General features: G+C 49.6%; 8 protein-coding genes across 8 annotated transcripts; 2 read left to right on the forward strand and 6 right to left on the reverse strand.

Moving 5' to 3' along the window:
- Window positions 1-701: 701 nt before the first annotated feature.
- CORC01_02291 (alkaline proteinase) lies at window positions 702-1,539 on the reverse strand (the record flags this gene model as incomplete). The annotated part of the gene is made up of 3 exons (XM_022613942.1): window positions 702-806; window positions 980-1,166; window positions 1,418-1,539. The coding sequence occupies 3 exons, from the start codon at window positions 1,537-1,539 to the stop codon at window positions 702-704; spliced, it is 414 nt and encodes a 137-aa protein (XP_022479440.1).
- Window positions 1,540-2,656: 1,117 nt separating this feature from the next.
- On the forward strand, window positions 2,657-4,686 carry CORC01_02292 (major facilitator superfamily transporter; the record flags this gene model as incomplete). Its single annotated transcript, XM_022613943.1, has 5 exons — window positions 2,657-3,050; window positions 3,104-4,120; window positions 4,174-4,217; window positions 4,319-4,370; window positions 4,436-4,686. 5 exons carry the CDS (start codon window positions 2,657-2,659, stop codon window positions 4,684-4,686), a joined length of 1,758 nt encoding a protein of 585 aa, XP_022479441.1.
- Window positions 4,687-5,013: 327 nt separating this feature from the next.
- Window positions 5,014-5,679, reverse strand: CORC01_02293 (uncharacterized protein; the record flags this gene model as incomplete). The annotated part of the gene is made up of 1 exon (XM_022613944.1): window positions 5,014-5,679. One exon carries the CDS (start codon window positions 5,677-5,679, stop codon window positions 5,014-5,016), a length of 666 nt encoding a protein of 221 aa, XP_022479442.1.
- A 282-nt stretch (window positions 5,680-5,961) lies between these two features.
- Window positions 5,962-7,397, reverse strand: CORC01_02294 (uncharacterized protein; the record flags this gene model as incomplete). Its single annotated transcript, XM_022613945.1, has 2 exons — window positions 5,962-7,070; window positions 7,124-7,397. The coding sequence occupies 2 exons, from the start codon at window positions 7,395-7,397 to the stop codon at window positions 5,962-5,964; spliced, it is 1,383 nt and encodes a 460-aa protein (XP_022479443.1).
- Window positions 7,398-7,991: 594 nt separating this feature from the next.
- Window positions 7,992-8,968, forward strand: CORC01_02295 (class II Aldolase and Adducin domain-containing protein; the record flags this gene model as incomplete). The annotated part of the gene is made up of 3 exons (XM_022613946.1): window positions 7,992-8,248; window positions 8,305-8,821; window positions 8,888-8,968. The coding sequence occupies 3 exons, from the start codon at window positions 7,992-7,994 to the stop codon at window positions 8,966-8,968; spliced, it is 855 nt and encodes a 284-aa protein (XP_022479444.1).
- Window positions 8,969-9,282: 314 nt separating this feature from the next.
- Window positions 9,283-9,786, reverse strand: CORC01_02296 (uncharacterized protein; the record flags this gene model as incomplete). The annotated part of the gene is made up of 1 exon (XM_022613947.1): window positions 9,283-9,786. One exon carries the CDS (start codon window positions 9,784-9,786, stop codon window positions 9,283-9,285), a length of 504 nt encoding a protein of 167 aa, XP_022479445.1.
- A 968-nt stretch (window positions 9,787-10,754) lies between these two features.
- CORC01_02297 (flavin containing amine oxidoreductase) lies at window positions 10,755-12,638 on the reverse strand (the record flags this gene model as incomplete). Its single annotated transcript, XM_022613948.1, has 2 exons — window positions 10,755-11,794; window positions 11,879-12,638. 2 exons carry the CDS (start codon window positions 12,636-12,638, stop codon window positions 10,755-10,757), a joined length of 1,800 nt encoding a protein of 599 aa, XP_022479446.1.
- A 1,023-nt stretch (window positions 12,639-13,661) lies between these two features.
- CORC01_02298 (amidase) lies at window positions 13,662-15,673 on the reverse strand (the record flags this gene model as incomplete). Its single annotated transcript, XM_022613949.1, has 7 exons — window positions 13,662-13,777; window positions 13,849-14,251; window positions 14,331-14,454; window positions 14,505-14,923; window positions 14,991-15,140; window positions 15,196-15,318; window positions 15,383-15,673. 7 exons carry the CDS (start codon window positions 15,671-15,673, stop codon window positions 13,662-13,664), a joined length of 1,626 nt encoding a protein of 541 aa, XP_022479447.1.
- Window positions 15,674-16,080: the final 407 nt, after the last annotated feature.

The following is a 16,080-nucleotide window of genomic DNA, read 5'->3' on the forward strand; positions in this document are numbered from 1 at the left end:
ATTGGAGCTGGTATTATCCGTAATAATTGTACCGATTTGATGGGTGATCTACTACTCCTTAATAATAGTCAACAAAGTCTCAGCAAGGTTGACACCATCGTGAGTGCCTAGTTGTCGTCTGAGAGTGATCAGTCGTATCTGAGGCCCTTTACCCTTAACTAGGAAGTGTGCAGTAACTACTATAATCGTATAAAGACTTACCTACTGATGCCTATGATGAAACCTAAGGTGTATATCAGAGTCAGTGTTGGCTAGTTCTTTCTTGATAACCTCCTTCTTTTCCTCGTATATAGTATGGAGGAATCGAACGAACGATGCGCGTGACCAGGGGATGGATGAGCATTGTGGGTTGACTTGCTGTATAAGAGACTGGAAGAAGGAGTTCTGATACATGGTAAAAGGTAGGTTGGCGTTAATCATGAAGCCTAAGGTAGGCTTAACTCCTGAATATTCCTGACCATTTGCTTCGTTAGACCACAAAAATCGAGGTGAGGCCTCTTCACAGAATAGATGCCTCTGAGCTTGTTGGGTCATCAGACTTCACGATCCTGTGTACCTTTCGCAGGTGATCTTGAGAAGATAATGTTGCCTTCACACCAAGGAGTGTTGTTGAGCCCCTCTTGTCACAATGCTGGCAAGGCCAGAAAGTAGGGCCTGGTTAGCTGTTAGAGCTGGCGTATAGCCTGACGATAGCGAGGGGTCTAGATCTCGAGCTTGTTCAAGAGGATAATAATGCTCAGTTTTACATCGAGCAGGGCGTGCTGGAAGGTGTGGCCCGCCGATGGGTGCGTAACATCCAGGTGTATCTAGACCAAGAACAGGTCGCCTTAGTGGCGTAAAAATCGAATTTGTCTATTTTGCCTCAGTCTAATGGTTCGTTAATCGAAGTCGAATAGTTGTAAAAGTGACCCCTAGCACTCTTCTTTCGCTAGCCGACAACCTGCAACCCAAATCTCAAGGACCCAATGATGCCAGCTACGTGCGTTCCGTTGCCGAAATCGTCGTCAAAGGCAACCTCTGGCCAGACGTTGATTCCCTTAATCGGGCGTTCCGGAAACCTAGAATGAGAAATGCGGATACCGGGATCGACAACATAGATAAACATGCCTGTTCCAGCGCTCGAGTTGTAGACAAAGGTTTGATGATTGACGTCGCCGCCAGCAAGTCTTGTCCCTGATAAGAGGCTGGCTAGTCTTCAAGGCTGGTCGCTGAACTGAGGCTTTTACGTCAAGCAATTTGAATGTTAGCAAGCCCCGATGCGAGATATTTGCTTAGGCATGGTAGTCGAACTGTTTTCCATGGAAGCCCGGCCGCAGACAGACTCGGGTTGTAAGGTTCTACGAATTGGGGCAACGAGTTGCTATGGGTGTCGAACACGACCAAGGACGCGAAACATGCGCTAAGAGTTGTCAACGACCTGGGGATGAGGATGTCGTCGCTGGATATTCTCACAAACAACATGCTCAGCGCAAGGGCGTACGGAGAACTTGGATGGTGCAGCTCCCTATGAGACTCTTCGGGCCCAATCTGGTCTTCCATTTTGGTCCGAGAACAGTCGCCAACAGTAATGATTAGACCATGGTAATACGCAAATAGCAGACTTGCGCAGGGATTTTCCATTCGACAAGTCGATTCGAATATCCATATACACTCGACGTTTCAAACGAGAATTGAATAATCTATAAGCTGCCAAATTACTCATGAGAAGCTTTCCGAACTAATTGAGTATCTTTGCTGCATTACATTGAGAAGAGACTGACGTTGGTTCTGCGGGTCCTAGCTCTGTGATTCAATGTAGGGGCGTGAGAAGAGAACTTCAGCATTCTTACACGACCGAATAACTCCAGAGCCGAGATCTCAAGAAGAATCCGGCAATAAGAGCCCTCCCCCAAAAGCAAAATCAGAAGGATTCGATCTGTCAAAGAATCGTCATGATCCAAGGAAATTGCGAAATCGGCAGTCACTCAGTATAAGTACAGCGCCCGTCCCCAAGACAAAGTTGCCAAGCTGCAGTACCAAGAGGTCCAAGACTACCAAGCGACCGCTAAGTGCTGTCTATGGTCCTGTCGTCGCATTTCCATCGCGGGAGATAGCACGTCTTTCTCTTGGTAAATTGCATCATTCTCCTAGTTTTACTCACATTTGCTCGTTTTTCAATTCTTTTCGTCACCATCTGTAGGGGTCAGATAGCTGATCTGCAGGTGATGGCAATCGAGCACTGCCACGGCCAAGGACTACCAAGTACACAGCTTCAAGAAAATCAGCAGCGGTATAGGAATTGGCCGGGATTTTACGTGATGGCCGCAAACAAGACATTGGCGTTTTTCAATGATGTCTTGGGCTATCAGTGTTGGGAGCACTTGGCAGCGTCCTTCCCATGCATTTTCGCGATTGTTGCTTCACGACTCGGCGGAAAAGATCAAATATCGCGCAAAGTTATCTGCCAAGTGAGGCGATGAGACCCGGTAGGCTCGTAATGCAATGGTTTCACGCCAACAAGGTAGCGCCACCAAAGTAGACACAGGAGCAATAGTTGAAATTTGGAGAAACTCACCTTGAAATATCCTCGGTCCCCTTGATCTCAAGCAAACGCTTCTTTGCCCGGACGGAATCGCCAAGACTTTCGAATTCTCACTCAACGCCTGCAGATTCAAGAATGTCCGAGAAGAAAGTTGTTGAGCAATCGTCAGCTCCGCCCGCAGAGCCAGAGAGCAAAAGCGAGGCTAGTGACACTATCAACTTGGAGACAACAGACGAGGAAATTGAACAGACCAAGAACCGCATCTTGCGTGAGCAAGCCGAGCTTCGTCAGCAAGATGCCCCCATCATCCCGATTTTGTCATTCTTCAAGAAAAAGAGTGGCTACGATCCTAGTGTCATAGCCACACAGCCATCTGTCTACGACCATCCATCGACCTCGAAATTCTTCCAGCCGCATCCAAAGTATGAAAACCTCCACCGGTTTGACCCAAGCTTCCGATGGAGCTGGGGCGAGGAGCTGCCACTGATCACGAAGATGGATTGGCGTGTGACAATTTGGGCCTGTCTTGGTATGTGTTCACTATGGCATCTGAAGAATTACAGATATCTGACGATTCAACAGCATTCTTTGCCCTCGACCTACCTCGAGGCAACCTGAGTCAAGCCAATTCGGCCTCCTTTCTTGAGAACCTTGGCATGAATACAAATGACTACAACCTCGGCAACACAGTCTTCCAGATATCTTTCCTCTGCGCAGAGTTGCCGTCGCAGATGGTCAGCAAGAAGCTTGGCCCAGACCGCTGGATCCCTTTCATCATGTGTTCCTGGAGTCTGGTGTCGGGTTGTCAGTTCTGGCTCAGCGGTCGAACTTCCTTCCTCGTCTGTCGTGCACTATTGGGTGTTCTTCAGGGAGGTTTCATCCCAGACGTAGTGTTGTACCTCACATACTTCTTCAAGTCCACTGAACTACCCTTTCGGCTTGCCATGTTCTGGACAGTTCGTCGAATCACGGACATCGTAGCACCCTTGTTGGCGCTTGGTGTTCTTCGCATGGACGGCATCAACGGTTACGAGGGCTGGAGATGGCTTTTCCTGATCGAAGGAATTATTACGCTGTCAATCAGTATCTGGTCATGGTTCGCAATGGCTGCTTCACCAACGCAGACGAAGGCTTGGTGGCGGCCCAAGGGCTGGTTTAACGAGCAGGAAGAAAAGATCCTGGTCAATCGAATCCTTCGCGACGACCCTTCCAAATGCGATATGCATAACCGTCAAGCAATTACTCCCAAGCTGCTTCTCAAATCTCTGGCTGACTGGGAGCTTTGGCCCATCTACGTCTTTGGTCTCCTCTGGGAAATTCCTGCTGGCCCCCCTGACCAATACCTCACGCTCACTCTTCGCAACCTCGGATTCAACACGAACGATACAAACTTGTTGAGCATTCCGCCCCAATTCCTGGGAGCCATATTCATGTTGATCATGACATACCTATCCGAGATATGGGACACAAGAGCAATTTTCGGTGCGTTTACGCAGTTGTGGTACCTCCCGAACCTTATTGCCATGGCCGTTCTGCCAGCAGATGCTAGTCCCTGGGCCCAGTACGCTGTTGTCACCGTTCTTTTGTCCTACCCATCCCGTAAGTCCTGGCCTATTACAAGATGAAGCAGTGACTCAACCTGACGTAACTAGCACACGCCATGCACGTTTCCTGGGCGTCTCGGAACTCTCATTCTGTGCGTACCCGAGCAGTTTCTGCGGCTTTGTACAAGTGAGTCGAGACCCCATTGACTTGGAATCAGTATGCGGCTAAAGCCTTATTAGCATGATGGTTCAGCTTGCCCGCGTCATCTACTCCAACATTTACCGGGAGGACGATCGTCCTGAATGTGAGCAACCTTGGATCGCGCCAAAACCTATCACGAATGTGCTGACTGAACTTTTCGTCTCGAAGATCGGCGTGGTAATCGAGTTCTTATTGGCATCTGCTGCATGAATATCTGCGTCTACCTCATTGCTAAAGTATTCTACATATGGTGCAACAAGAAGAGAGAAAAAGAATGGGGTGCAATGACAGAAGAAGTAAAATCTCTGTCCAAACCTCTCAACTACAAGACTAAAACTGTGTTCCAGGAAAAAATCCACTACCTCGAGACAACAAAGGACCAGGGTAGTAACCGCAAGGATATCCGATTTAAACACTAGCCCATATCCGCTCCTGGAAATGAGTTTAGCCTTCAAGACACCACAACCTAACGCAGCCAAGATCCAGCAAAAGACGAATGGGGAAAGGACGTTTTTGTTCGAATTGTTCTATGTCACTAGATCTTTTACCATACCATGCCGCATATTCTATGTGGCCCTCAGTTCATGTAATCCAGAACTCTAGAAGGATTTCTTCCTGCATTCGGTTGGAATAACGCCCCCGGCTACTTCAACATGCCCTTTAACAGTGATGCTTCTTCTGCAACAAGGGAAGTGGAATGCTGATAGAATGCCCAAGTAAAAGACTCGGCCGGTACTTCAGATAGATCATGTCAGCATCAAAGTCGCTCCTGTTTCCTCCACAACTGTACGCCATTGGCTCGTCACACGACAGTCGGATGATGGCCCACGTTTCCACACTTCATACACAACTTGAGTCCCCGTCCTCACGGCTTTGATGCCATACACTGCGACTCCCTCGTACCATTGGCGAAATCGGTCTTGGAGATGCGGGTCAAATGCTTCCGTTGCCGCCATAAAAGCCGGCCAGAAAAGGGGCGCGGCGAGAAGCTTGGCTTCGGTCTTGATAGCTTCGATGGCCTCAATATCGTGCAAGACTACTGCAACATACTGGCGGAGATATCGGTGACTGAGAAGCTTGACATTCTGGGAGAAGTAAATAATGAGGGCGTTGTGAAATGAATGTGTCTGGTGGTAAATGATGTCAAAGCTCGTGCCAATGTTGGAATCGCGATATCGAGCGAGCTCCAAGTCGAGTGGCCAGTCGAAAATATCCTTTTCAACAACATCACATGTTTTTTCCAAGTCTTTGGGTAATGACGTGAATCCTCTTTCCTTCCTCGCAATATCAACCATGTCTATAAGGTCAATTGTTCTTTGCAAGAGAACAAGCAAACTCTGAGGTATACCATAAATGCATTCATACGAAGCCATCTCGCTTGCAGCTTGCGCACCCCCAGAGTATGTGGACATTGTATCTTCATCGGGCAAAGTATTGGAGGAGACTTCTGGACCTAGTGACTGAGACACATCGGAGCTATGTCGTCTGGTAGAAGGAGAAAAGCGACACGCGGAACCTCGCATTTTAGCTGTACTTTCGTAGATTACACGGAGGTAGAAGTAAATGCGATGCAAGGCTCGAGCTTTAGAAGATAGCCGAGGCTTTCCCTTGCCCATATGGATGATTAGCTGTTGAGCGCCGTCCAAGTGGACACTGCAGGTGCTTGTATCTCCGGACATAACCTAGCCAGTGTATCAGTAAGATATGATGGAACTCGAACAGAGCTTAAAGAGGTAACGGAAATGATCGAAACTGTAGGTTGAAGCTTGGGAAAAAGACAAGCATAGGTGAAGTAGAGATGAGAAACGTATCTGCGGCTTGCTACGCAAACCGCCGGGTAGACATCTTCTGTCTGCCGCTTGTGACGAGACAAGGATGCCACCTACGTTGATTGTGATCATGGACAACATTGTTGCCAGGAACTCTTTGTACTTTGGTCTTCCAGGTGCATGAAGGTCAACTTCCACGGCCTGTTTCAGCAAACCGATTGCATTGTAACGATAGAGAGTTGCTGCTTCAATCCATTTCGACTCTGCTTCAAGCCTTGTTCCCGATGTCTGAACATTTGAGAAGTAATAGGCACTGATGGAGAGCAACGCATTCCGTAAGGCGTTGCGAATCCTCGAAGTTGCGCCCATCACACTCAACTCGCCGGCTCCTTGGATAGCTCGGGGCAGATGGATCGTCTTCCAGGGGCTCTTTGCGTTGTCAATGACACAGAATATGTTGACAACTCTATGCACGTAGTGGTGCATGAGAAACCTTTCTCGGTCAGAGATCGAAAAGGTCGGTGTCCGGGAAGGCTCGGTGGAGAAACTGTACCCAAGCCTCCGGCGAGGTGATGACAGAGGTGATGACACTGCAATCGTAGGTTCCTCATTCTGAAGGTCGGTTGGATTATCTGTGGCCTCGGCTGGACCTACATGGCCTAATTCCGTCTGTAGATGTTGCTGGACATGGAGATTGCATAATTCCCATGCTGCTTCTGTCTCAGAATGTGAAGGCGATGGCAGAAGTTGCGGCCTCTCAGAGGTTTGCGTGCCTGGGGAGGAAGTGGATGTTGCAAATTCTGCCTCGATGATCTGGCCAGACTCTTCTTCACGTATGTCTTCCGGCACCAGGTAGTCTCCGACGCGGCTCTGATGGCCGACATTTGACAGCGTATTCGAATCGAATACTCCAAAGCTCTCAACATTGATGCATAGATCACCCCCCAAAAAGGATGATGATCCAGGCTCTACGGAATCGATGAGTTTGAGAATACCCTCAACTTGGCTCCATGGTAGGACACTTTGAACAGGTGCTGTTTCTCAATCAGTACGTCTTAGTAATGCAAATGAAGGCCCAAGGACTTACAAGTTGGAACCTGTCGTCTGAATGATCTGGAATTTGTACCATAATTGGCCAGGTCAATGCATGATAAGCTGGGCTCAGAGGGAAAGACAGTCTCGGAGGGAAGCCACTGAAGGCGAACACCATACCCCTGGCAGTCAAGACCCCTCAGTTTGCATGGAGAACAGTGTGGCTTTGTCTCATCACATTTAACCCTTCTTGAGCGGCATGTCCAACAGCCAGTGAACGTTTTGGTACGTTTCCGACCAAGGTAGGTTGCAGGTGCCGGGGAGGACATCGGGCAAGTCGAAAATGTCCGATGGAGATTATCAGTTGGCATTTCCCACGCATGCGTAGAATAGGAAGCTGAGAGCGAGGACTGCGCACAGCTGGAAACCATCCGGCCAGCCTCGTAATCTGTTCCCATTTCCGGACGATCCTGGTCTGCGAGATAAACACAGGGGTAGAGACCCTCTGAAGATAAGCTTATCACTGTTCGCCAAGTCGGCGCCGATGGAAGTGGGGATGATGATAACGAACATCATACGTAAGGTACCATACACAGTACTTCTTCGGAAGGTTATAGCGAAGCTAGCAGCTAGTCACATTTGGGTTTCAATGGTAATGCAGTTGACTGGATTGTCAAGCTGACCGAATCAGGTTTGAATCGAGGGCGATTTTTGCACCGAGAGGCATTCCGGCCGAGACTATGACTTAGGAAAAACTAAGCCAGAACCAGACAAATCCTGCGGGATAAGAAGGGGGGTCTACGAGCTACCGCAACTATCGCAAGATAAGCAAACTCATGTCTTAGAAGTTCACCATCAACAAGTACGAAAGCTATAGTCAACAAGCCACACGCCTCACCTCAGCCATGTCAACCACATTCACCATGACTGTTGCGCCCAACAAGGCTATGGCAGTTGCCGAAAAGCCCTTGGAGAAATCAGGAGTGACAGCCCTTTCAACCGGCGGCTATGAGTTCCCGGGGATCCCAAAGATCACAGACCCATACAAGAAACGACAGTGGCAGCTTGAGCATATGGCTGGCGCATTTAGAGTATTTGCGCATAAAGGATTCACAGAGGGAACCAGTGGACATATCAGCGTTCGAGACCCGGTAGACCCCAACACTTTCTGGATCAACCCGTGAGACTTCCCATCAGCCCGTCAATATCTCCCGCGTATTTCTAACGCCGAGTAAGGCTTGGCAAGCATTTCGGAATGCTCAAAGCCAGCGACATGGTTCAGATTGACGAAAACGGTCAAGTCATTGGCGGCAACAGGGCGGCTGTAAACGCAGCAGGCTTCATGATTCACAGCGCCATTCACAAAGCTCGTCCCGACATCCATGCGGCTTGTCACACACACTCGCCAGCCGGGAAAGCCTGGTCGACGTTCGGCAGGCCACTTGAAATTATTAGCCAAGACACTTGCAACTTTTGGGGAATCCAGGCTGTGTACAAGTCCTTCGGGGGCGTCGTCTTGGAAGCGGACGAGAGCGAAAAGATTGCAGAGTCTCTGGGCGAAACGGGTCGTGTCATCATCCTCCAGAACCATGGTCTGTTAACAACTGGAGGTACGGTCGACGAGGCAGCATATCTATTCACGCTGATGGAAAAGTCATGTGAGGTCCAGATCTTGGTGGAAGGCACAGGGCTACCGAAGAATATCATCGGGGAAAAGGAGGCCGAGTTCACAGCCAAGGTCAATGCTGATCCGGTATGTTTAAAACACGTGTGCTCATCTTTGAAGAAGAGCGAAGCTAATTAGCTCTTCACCACACAGGAGACCTTGTACACAGAGTTCCAACCAGACTTCGAGTATGAAATTTGGAAGTCGCGCGGAGAGCTTTGCAAGGGAGAATGATAGTCAAATTCAAGTCATCAGTGGTAGGAAATTCTGTTTACTCATGTCAGCACTCCCCACGTAGTCTAAGGCCAGCCTTTGAGTCCATTTCATCTATAGTAGCAACATGAAGGCATATAACTTGCTGCCTGTTGTGAGAGTCGCTTCGATTTTACACTGACCTAGGTTAATGTCACGGTTAATTCGTCGACGAGATGAAAGCCTTTCGTTTCTATATTTCTTCAAGCTCTCTACCAAAAAGTAGACAGAGAAGGTAACGCGTCCTTTATGGCCTTCATACGTCTATTACAATCGAAATTCCACAATCGGACTGCTCATGCTTTCCCAGTCAAAATCTTCCGATGGACCTCCTCCCAATTCTTTTCCAACTCGCCTCTGACAACGCTCACTAGGAAACGAGAGCAGTGAGCCTCCACAGCCTCTTCTAACTCTAGGCCGCCGTTGCTCCCGTCCCGAACACGCCACCGCGTATCCAAAAGGACGCTCATGGGGCAGTGGATACGAACGAAGCTTCCATCCGGCGTAAAGGTGAACTCGTACTCGCTAACGCTCTTCTTCTCCAACAAACCCTTGGGCAGCGCCTTTGGAAGATTGGTAGGGACGGTATCCGTGACGGTGAAACACTCAGTAGCCGCGATGGATTCGACATCCTCGGGCACAGTGGGTGGCACCTTGGGTGTGCGGGGCGTCCAGTGCGTCAAGTTGGGGTCGCTCTTGATGTGGATTTCTGCGTTGTGGAGGCGCGATAGAACCTCATCGCGGGTCATGTACTCCGGGATCTTGGTGACGTGAGTCAAGTGAATCGAGGTGGTGAGCATGTTGATCTGGTGATTAAGAGAATCGGCGACGCTGATTTGCCTTGGAGGTATATAGACCGCTGAAATCACCAGTCTGAATTGCCAAAGAGAGAAGTCTATCTGTCGTTCCGAGTTCAGGCTGTTGAGAAACCGGCATAGGGAAAACCCAAGGATGAAGCGGTGGGTGAAGACAAGGTGCGCGTGCTACCTATTTGAGCCACGCTACCAAAGCTAGGTGCAAGAAGTCCCCATCGATAAGCGCAAAACCCAATGTCACACTCGCAACATCAACAGTTGTCGGTCGAAGTCAAAAGGGCGTGATACATCTAACGTATCAGACCAGGTTGTCCCAGAACCCCGAAGCCATCGTACAGGGTTGATTTACGCTGGCTGTACTTCCCCCCTAACCCGAAGTTGCCGAGCATTGCACCAAAAAGGACTGGGCATGATTTGTATCTACTTTGGCATTGCGAGGGATTCTCCGGGACCGACGCTTCGGAAGGGGAAAACCTTAACTTGCTGCTGGGCCAGTCAAAAGATCGGCTGAATGTGAATGGATGGAGCTTGTGTGCCATGCCGATGGGCGAAACACCACCCATGCTCTGAAGTCGGCACTGAAGCCTCTTATCCCTTGTCAGAGCTACACGGTCTTCTAGAGTGGCGGTCGCCGAATGGCCCGACAGCTCGAAACCCAACCCCGTAAATGAATAAATGCATAATGCGCATAAGAGTTCCTTATTCATGAGCCAAAGCAAATCAAACATGTCAGCATTCGTAACCCAAACTCAATCAGGATGAATGTTACGCTCGAGTTCATTGCACGAGGTTATGCAAACATAATGGTGATGTGACATTATTATAAGAGAAACGGTGGTATAATAAAGCATATCTCACATGTATCCCTACTAGTAAACAAACATCTTATATCGACCAAAGCTCAGAGATACGCAGCTTCATTTTTAGATCATCTGCTTCACGATTGTTGATCGCTAAAGGCGCGACACTATCCCGCCGTTGAGACTCTTCACAACCTCAGCGCCAGCTCGCTCTCCGCTTCGCACGGCGCCCTCCATGTATCCCTTCCATTCACCCGCGGTCTCTGTTCCGGCAAAATGGAGATCACGATACGGCTCCCGCAATCCGTCTCCACCAAGCGTGTCGAGAACTCCCGGGCCAAGTGATGTGCAGGGGCAACCCCATCCCGAGAACTCATCGTTGACCCACTCATAGAGAACCATTTGCTTGAAGAGCGGACGAATATTTTCAATATCATACAGCTGGCTTAGCTGTTCAAGTAGGCCGTTTTCGCGCTGGGCAGTTGTCAATGCTGCCCAGGCCTTTCCAGGCTCGCCGGCCAGGAAGCATGTCAAGACGAACTTTTCGTCTACCGGGCTGCTCGTGTCGCGGACCACAGAAGCAGGGCCGACGAAGGATTGAGCCAAGCCGCAGAATCCCTTCTCTACCCAGAAAGGGGCGCTGAACTCCATCATGGCCTTCGTGTAGTACCCGTAAGTTTGAGATTCGATCCAGGCCAGCTTCGTGTGGGGGAGCGACGGTTGGAAGGAAATCGTCTTGAGAACCGGACCAGGTACGGTGGTAATGACCTTTTGCGCAGAGTAGACCTTTCCGCCGGCTTCGACTTTGACGGAGCGATTCTCACTCTGCACGACAGTCTGAACGGGGTTGGAGAGTCGGACGACACCTTCGGGCAATGATGAAGCCAGCCCCTTAGAGAACAGCTGCGTGCCTTGTCGGACTCGCAGGTACTGTCCTCCGTCTTTCCTATCTGACCGCATCTGCAATAAGCCACCACCAGACTTGCAGTAGTTCAGGAAGTAAAGTGCTGAGATGTCTTTCGGCTCTTGGCCCAACATGGCTCGTGTCCAGATAGTTGCCGTGGCAAGAGCAACACTGTCGGCACCGCGAGATTTAAGGTAGGCCTCGAATGTGAGAGAATCGAGGGATGTGTCCTTTGGTCTGAAGACGTCGAGAGCTTGACAATCGGCTTCTGCCATGTCCCTAATCTCAGCTAGGTGGTCGCGCGTCGATTCGGTGAACTGTTGCTATGTAAGCCATGGTACGAAGGGCAACAAGTTCTAGGGAGCACATGTACAACATGCCTTGGGTAGCTCTCCATACGCGAAAGGACTGCATTTGCCATCGAAATCTTGGAGAACGCAGTTGCCATTGGTGTTCTGTTCAATCAACTCGGCGCCATATCTTTTTGCAAGCTCATACATCCTGCTTTGGTTCGTATCATTGATCCAGGCCGCGCCGAGGTCGAACACCCCTCTATCCCCACTGCCCTCCATGGGCTGACTCCATGTCTTGCCGCCCACACGATCCCGAGCTTCCAGGACAATGCAGCTAAGCCCAGCACGCCGGACTTCATGAGCGGCGGAAAGGCCCGCCAATCCGGCACCAATAATGACGACATCGGCAGTCTCTTGCACAGGCGGAAGGCTTCGAGGAACCGGAGGTGCCTCTGGGCGAGCAACCACAGCGTTGATCTCGATCAACCAGCCTGGTACCGCCAGTTTCTGTACCGGGACGAGTGTCATTGCGGGCCGATGGGTCCCCAGAAACCGTTGGACGTGACGGGCGTGTTGGCGCTTGGAGGCATCGTAATCGACAATATACAGAGTCAAACTTGCAATGTTTGATACTGTCGATCCGGCAGCTATGATTACTTTGCGCAGGTTGAGCAGTGCAAGGTGAATCTGCGAGTCGTAGTCTGACGGCACTTTGCCATCTTTGGTGTTGCCGGGCAAGCCCGATACGTGTACGAGTGAACCGGCGCGAGTGATTGTTGCTGGAGCGTAGTATGCTGTACCCGTGTTCGAGAGATCAACAGTTGCGATTAGTCGAGTCATCTTGATCGCCTGGGACTAGGTACGTCGATGATGTCTGGTAGGGCCAGGGCACCAGATAGTGAGTGAAGAGATGGTGGTCAGCAATCTCAAAGGCGCTGGTGAGAGTCAATGTCGTTATCTGGGTGACTTCAAGTGCCGAATTAAACAGGAAAGTGTCCTCAGTCAAAGAGTACGCAGTGTCAATCAAAGAACATCAAGTCACGAAGCCGACATGATCATCGCGATACCGGAGTCGCCTCAACTCGTGGATTTGGTCATTCCTCTGGTGTCTGGAAAGGGTATCTGACAGCGAACCAAGACCCCGCTCAGTTGCATCTGCCTTGAACGCAACAATTTGTTGGGGCTGCCCGTGCTATCAACACAGGCGGCCCCATGCCAACCCCAACTATGACCTCCAGTCACGCCAACCCCCCACGAGGGACTCTGGCAAGGTAAATAAGAGTGTAAATGTGGATTCCAGCGGGGACAGTGCCGCCGATTGCCCGCGGGCGTTGTTATCTGCGCAATCTGGCACCGAAGCAGCCAAGCATTGGACAGAGATATTGATGATAAGCTGGCGCTCCTACTACGTCATCAAAATTTAGTCGGCACCTGGGCGTTTTCGTACCGTTTACGGATGACGTTTACGGATGAGTATAAACGATTCAAAACACGTATAGTAAGTTCGCTGATGTAGGTTGTAAAATGAAATTTGGCAACACCGGTTCATTGGCATCATTACCAAACTTGAACATGAATTTTACAAAGCCAAAAGAGCCCGATGAAGCTAGGCTCATTGTTCGCTTTTTTCTTAGAAGTTGGTATGCATTGGGAAGGAAAGCCGATCGAGTGGGTAGCTCAAGACTCATAACTCAAAGATTGATAATTACCTGAGAACACATGAAGAAAAGTTGATGGAGTTGCGGAAACAAGGAAGCAAAATTCTATTCCGGCCATTGCGGCGGGGAAAATATTTAACATCTAGGTATTGTTATCAATCACCGTACATTTTCCTTCAGTCTAATCTAATGTACTTGGTCAATTCTATGCCTTCAAGATCTGGTCTACCAGCTTGGTGGCCTGTAGCACTTCTTCATCATGAAAGTGCTTGCCTACAACTTGTAAACAAATAGGCATGCCATGGAAAAGATCTGCGTCATCTACAAAGATCCCGGCGTTAGCGATGATAACAAAATGGAGGAGCTCGAGTGCGCCGCTGATTACGACTTACAAGCTTTCCATTCTTTGGCATCATCGTTGTTTCTGGGCGTGTAGCCCTCTTCGAGCTTGTCAATCGCTTTGTCAACTTTGAGACCGCTCGGCAGAATGGCTGCTGGTTGATCAAGAACGTTCCATATAGCTGTATAGTTCCAGTACTGGGCACCGCCCTGCAACACACCAGCACCAACGTACGCTGGACAGATGATGACATCCACGCCTTTCTGCTTCATGAGAGCGTGATAATCTCGCCTATATGCCTCTCTTCTGTAGTTCAGGTCCCAGTTTTCCGCTACCGTAAGTGGCTCGGCTTTTGAGAACTTGAAGGCGTGCTCGGTGAGTGGAAGGACAGGCTCGCTGCTTTCAGCAAAAGTGTCGAGATATGGCTTCGGTCCTTGGGGGAAGTATAAGGCGGACTGGCATAACTTAGTCAAAATGAAACTTGTGGAACCTCTTCCATGGAAGAGAGATTGTAGGCAAATGGTAACGACTTACTACTATTTCCCAGCCACGTTCGTGATCGTAGGGTTCCCAGTCTACTACTTTGACCCCTGCCTGTTTCAACTTGTCCGCGGCCGAATGAAGCGCCCGGAGGACGGGAGGATGTGGTTTGACAAAACTAAAAGAAGGTTAGTAAATTTGATGACAATATGACCGGAATGAACATACCCATCGTCAAGCATGATTCCCACTGTGATCTCTATCTTGAGTTGAACGGGTCTCCAAGGCACTGGGACTAGCATGGTCTCCGTGTCCCAGGGTTCGGCTGAAAGAACAGCATTCATGAATAGATCCAAATCATCAACGCTCTGGCCCAACGGCCCAACTACGCCCCGGATGCTCTCTTGGCCAGATGTGATACCAAAGTTCCCAAGGTTTGGAACACGCAGGGCCGTAGGTCGAAGTCCATAGCAACCGTTGAAAGCGGCAGGGATGCGTATACTGCCACCAATATCCGTACCCACGCCAATGACTGAGCATTTTGCGCCGACGGACACGCCCTCGCCACCGGAAGATCCACCGGGCGAACAAAGAAGGTTGTGTGGATTCAATGTTAAACCGGTGATATTATTGTTGCAGTCCAAATGCTATGGTGCAGCAAAATCAGTCATCTTTCTCCATAGTTTGACGTCAATTAAAGGCAACTCTTCTTACCATGAGACTTTGAGGCTGATTTGTTCGAACATGGATGACCGCCCCGGCTTTCTTCAGAATCTGGATGGAAAGAGCGTCTTCCAGTGGGACGTTTGTGATCTTTGAGACAAACCCGGCATGAGTAATATGACCACCCATGCCGATGTGTTCCTATAACAAGCCTTTAAGCAACCAAAAACCCCGAATCGGGAGAAATCGAATCTACCTTGACTGATATTGGGATGCCATGGAGGGGCCCGGCCAGCTGGCCTGTCTCTTGAAAGTGCGCATCCAGCTCGTCCGCCTTTTTCAAAGCATCTTCAGCAAGGATTTCAGTAGCGAAATTGGTCTAGTACAAACAAGAATACCCTGGTTAGCTAGGATTATCTAGACAGCAGGAGATTTACCCATACCAGCTGATGAATGATGGTGGTCTTCTTCAGGAAAGCCGTAACAACTTGTCTGACAGTCCATTGACCGCTCTTGTACTTTTCTAGTAAACTGGATGCATCCTGCTGTGTCATCCAAATTTCCTCCTCACCCAAGATGCCAGACTCGCATGGGACATTTAGTACGTTTGAACGATCTTTCAAGGGAAGCTGGTCGCTAGGAAGCAGGTATGCTTGAGGTATCGACTTTTGCTGTATATCAATGCAGACTTCCGCGAGTTCTCTCCAGCTTCTCGGAATCGTGGTAATGGCCATCTTGAGCGAGCTTAGAATGGGTGGAATTGGTTGATGCTGTCCCGAGTCCGAACACAATGCAGATCACATCAAACAAGACCCCAAAACGAAGAAAGGACACGAATCAGCTGCTAAGCTTCACAAATAACTTTTGCCTACAGAGTACACGTTGTATTAGTGACCCCATCTGGAGCGATAGTGTCTTCCCTATCTGCCATCTTCAGATAGCGCCAGATTGAGCTCTCTCTGCCTATCGCTGTCAACTGCCCAGTTGGTTTAGGGGCGGGTCTGAAAGCCCCCATCCTAATGCAACATCCGGCATCCCTGTCGTTAGAGGCTCCGCTCTATGCGGGCGGTTTACGACCCGGGAACGAGGAGATGTAAGCACATATCAATAGGCTGATTCAAGGCTCATGTTCTGCTATCGT

The sequence above is a fragment of the Colletotrichum orchidophilum genome (genome assembly GCF_001831195.1).
Source record: "Colletotrichum orchidophilum strain IMI 309357 chromosome Unknown Scaffold_13.1, whole genome shotgun sequence".
Lineage (NCBI taxonomy): Eukaryota > Fungi > Ascomycota > Sordariomycetes > Glomerellales > Glomerellaceae > Colletotrichum > Colletotrichum orchidophilum.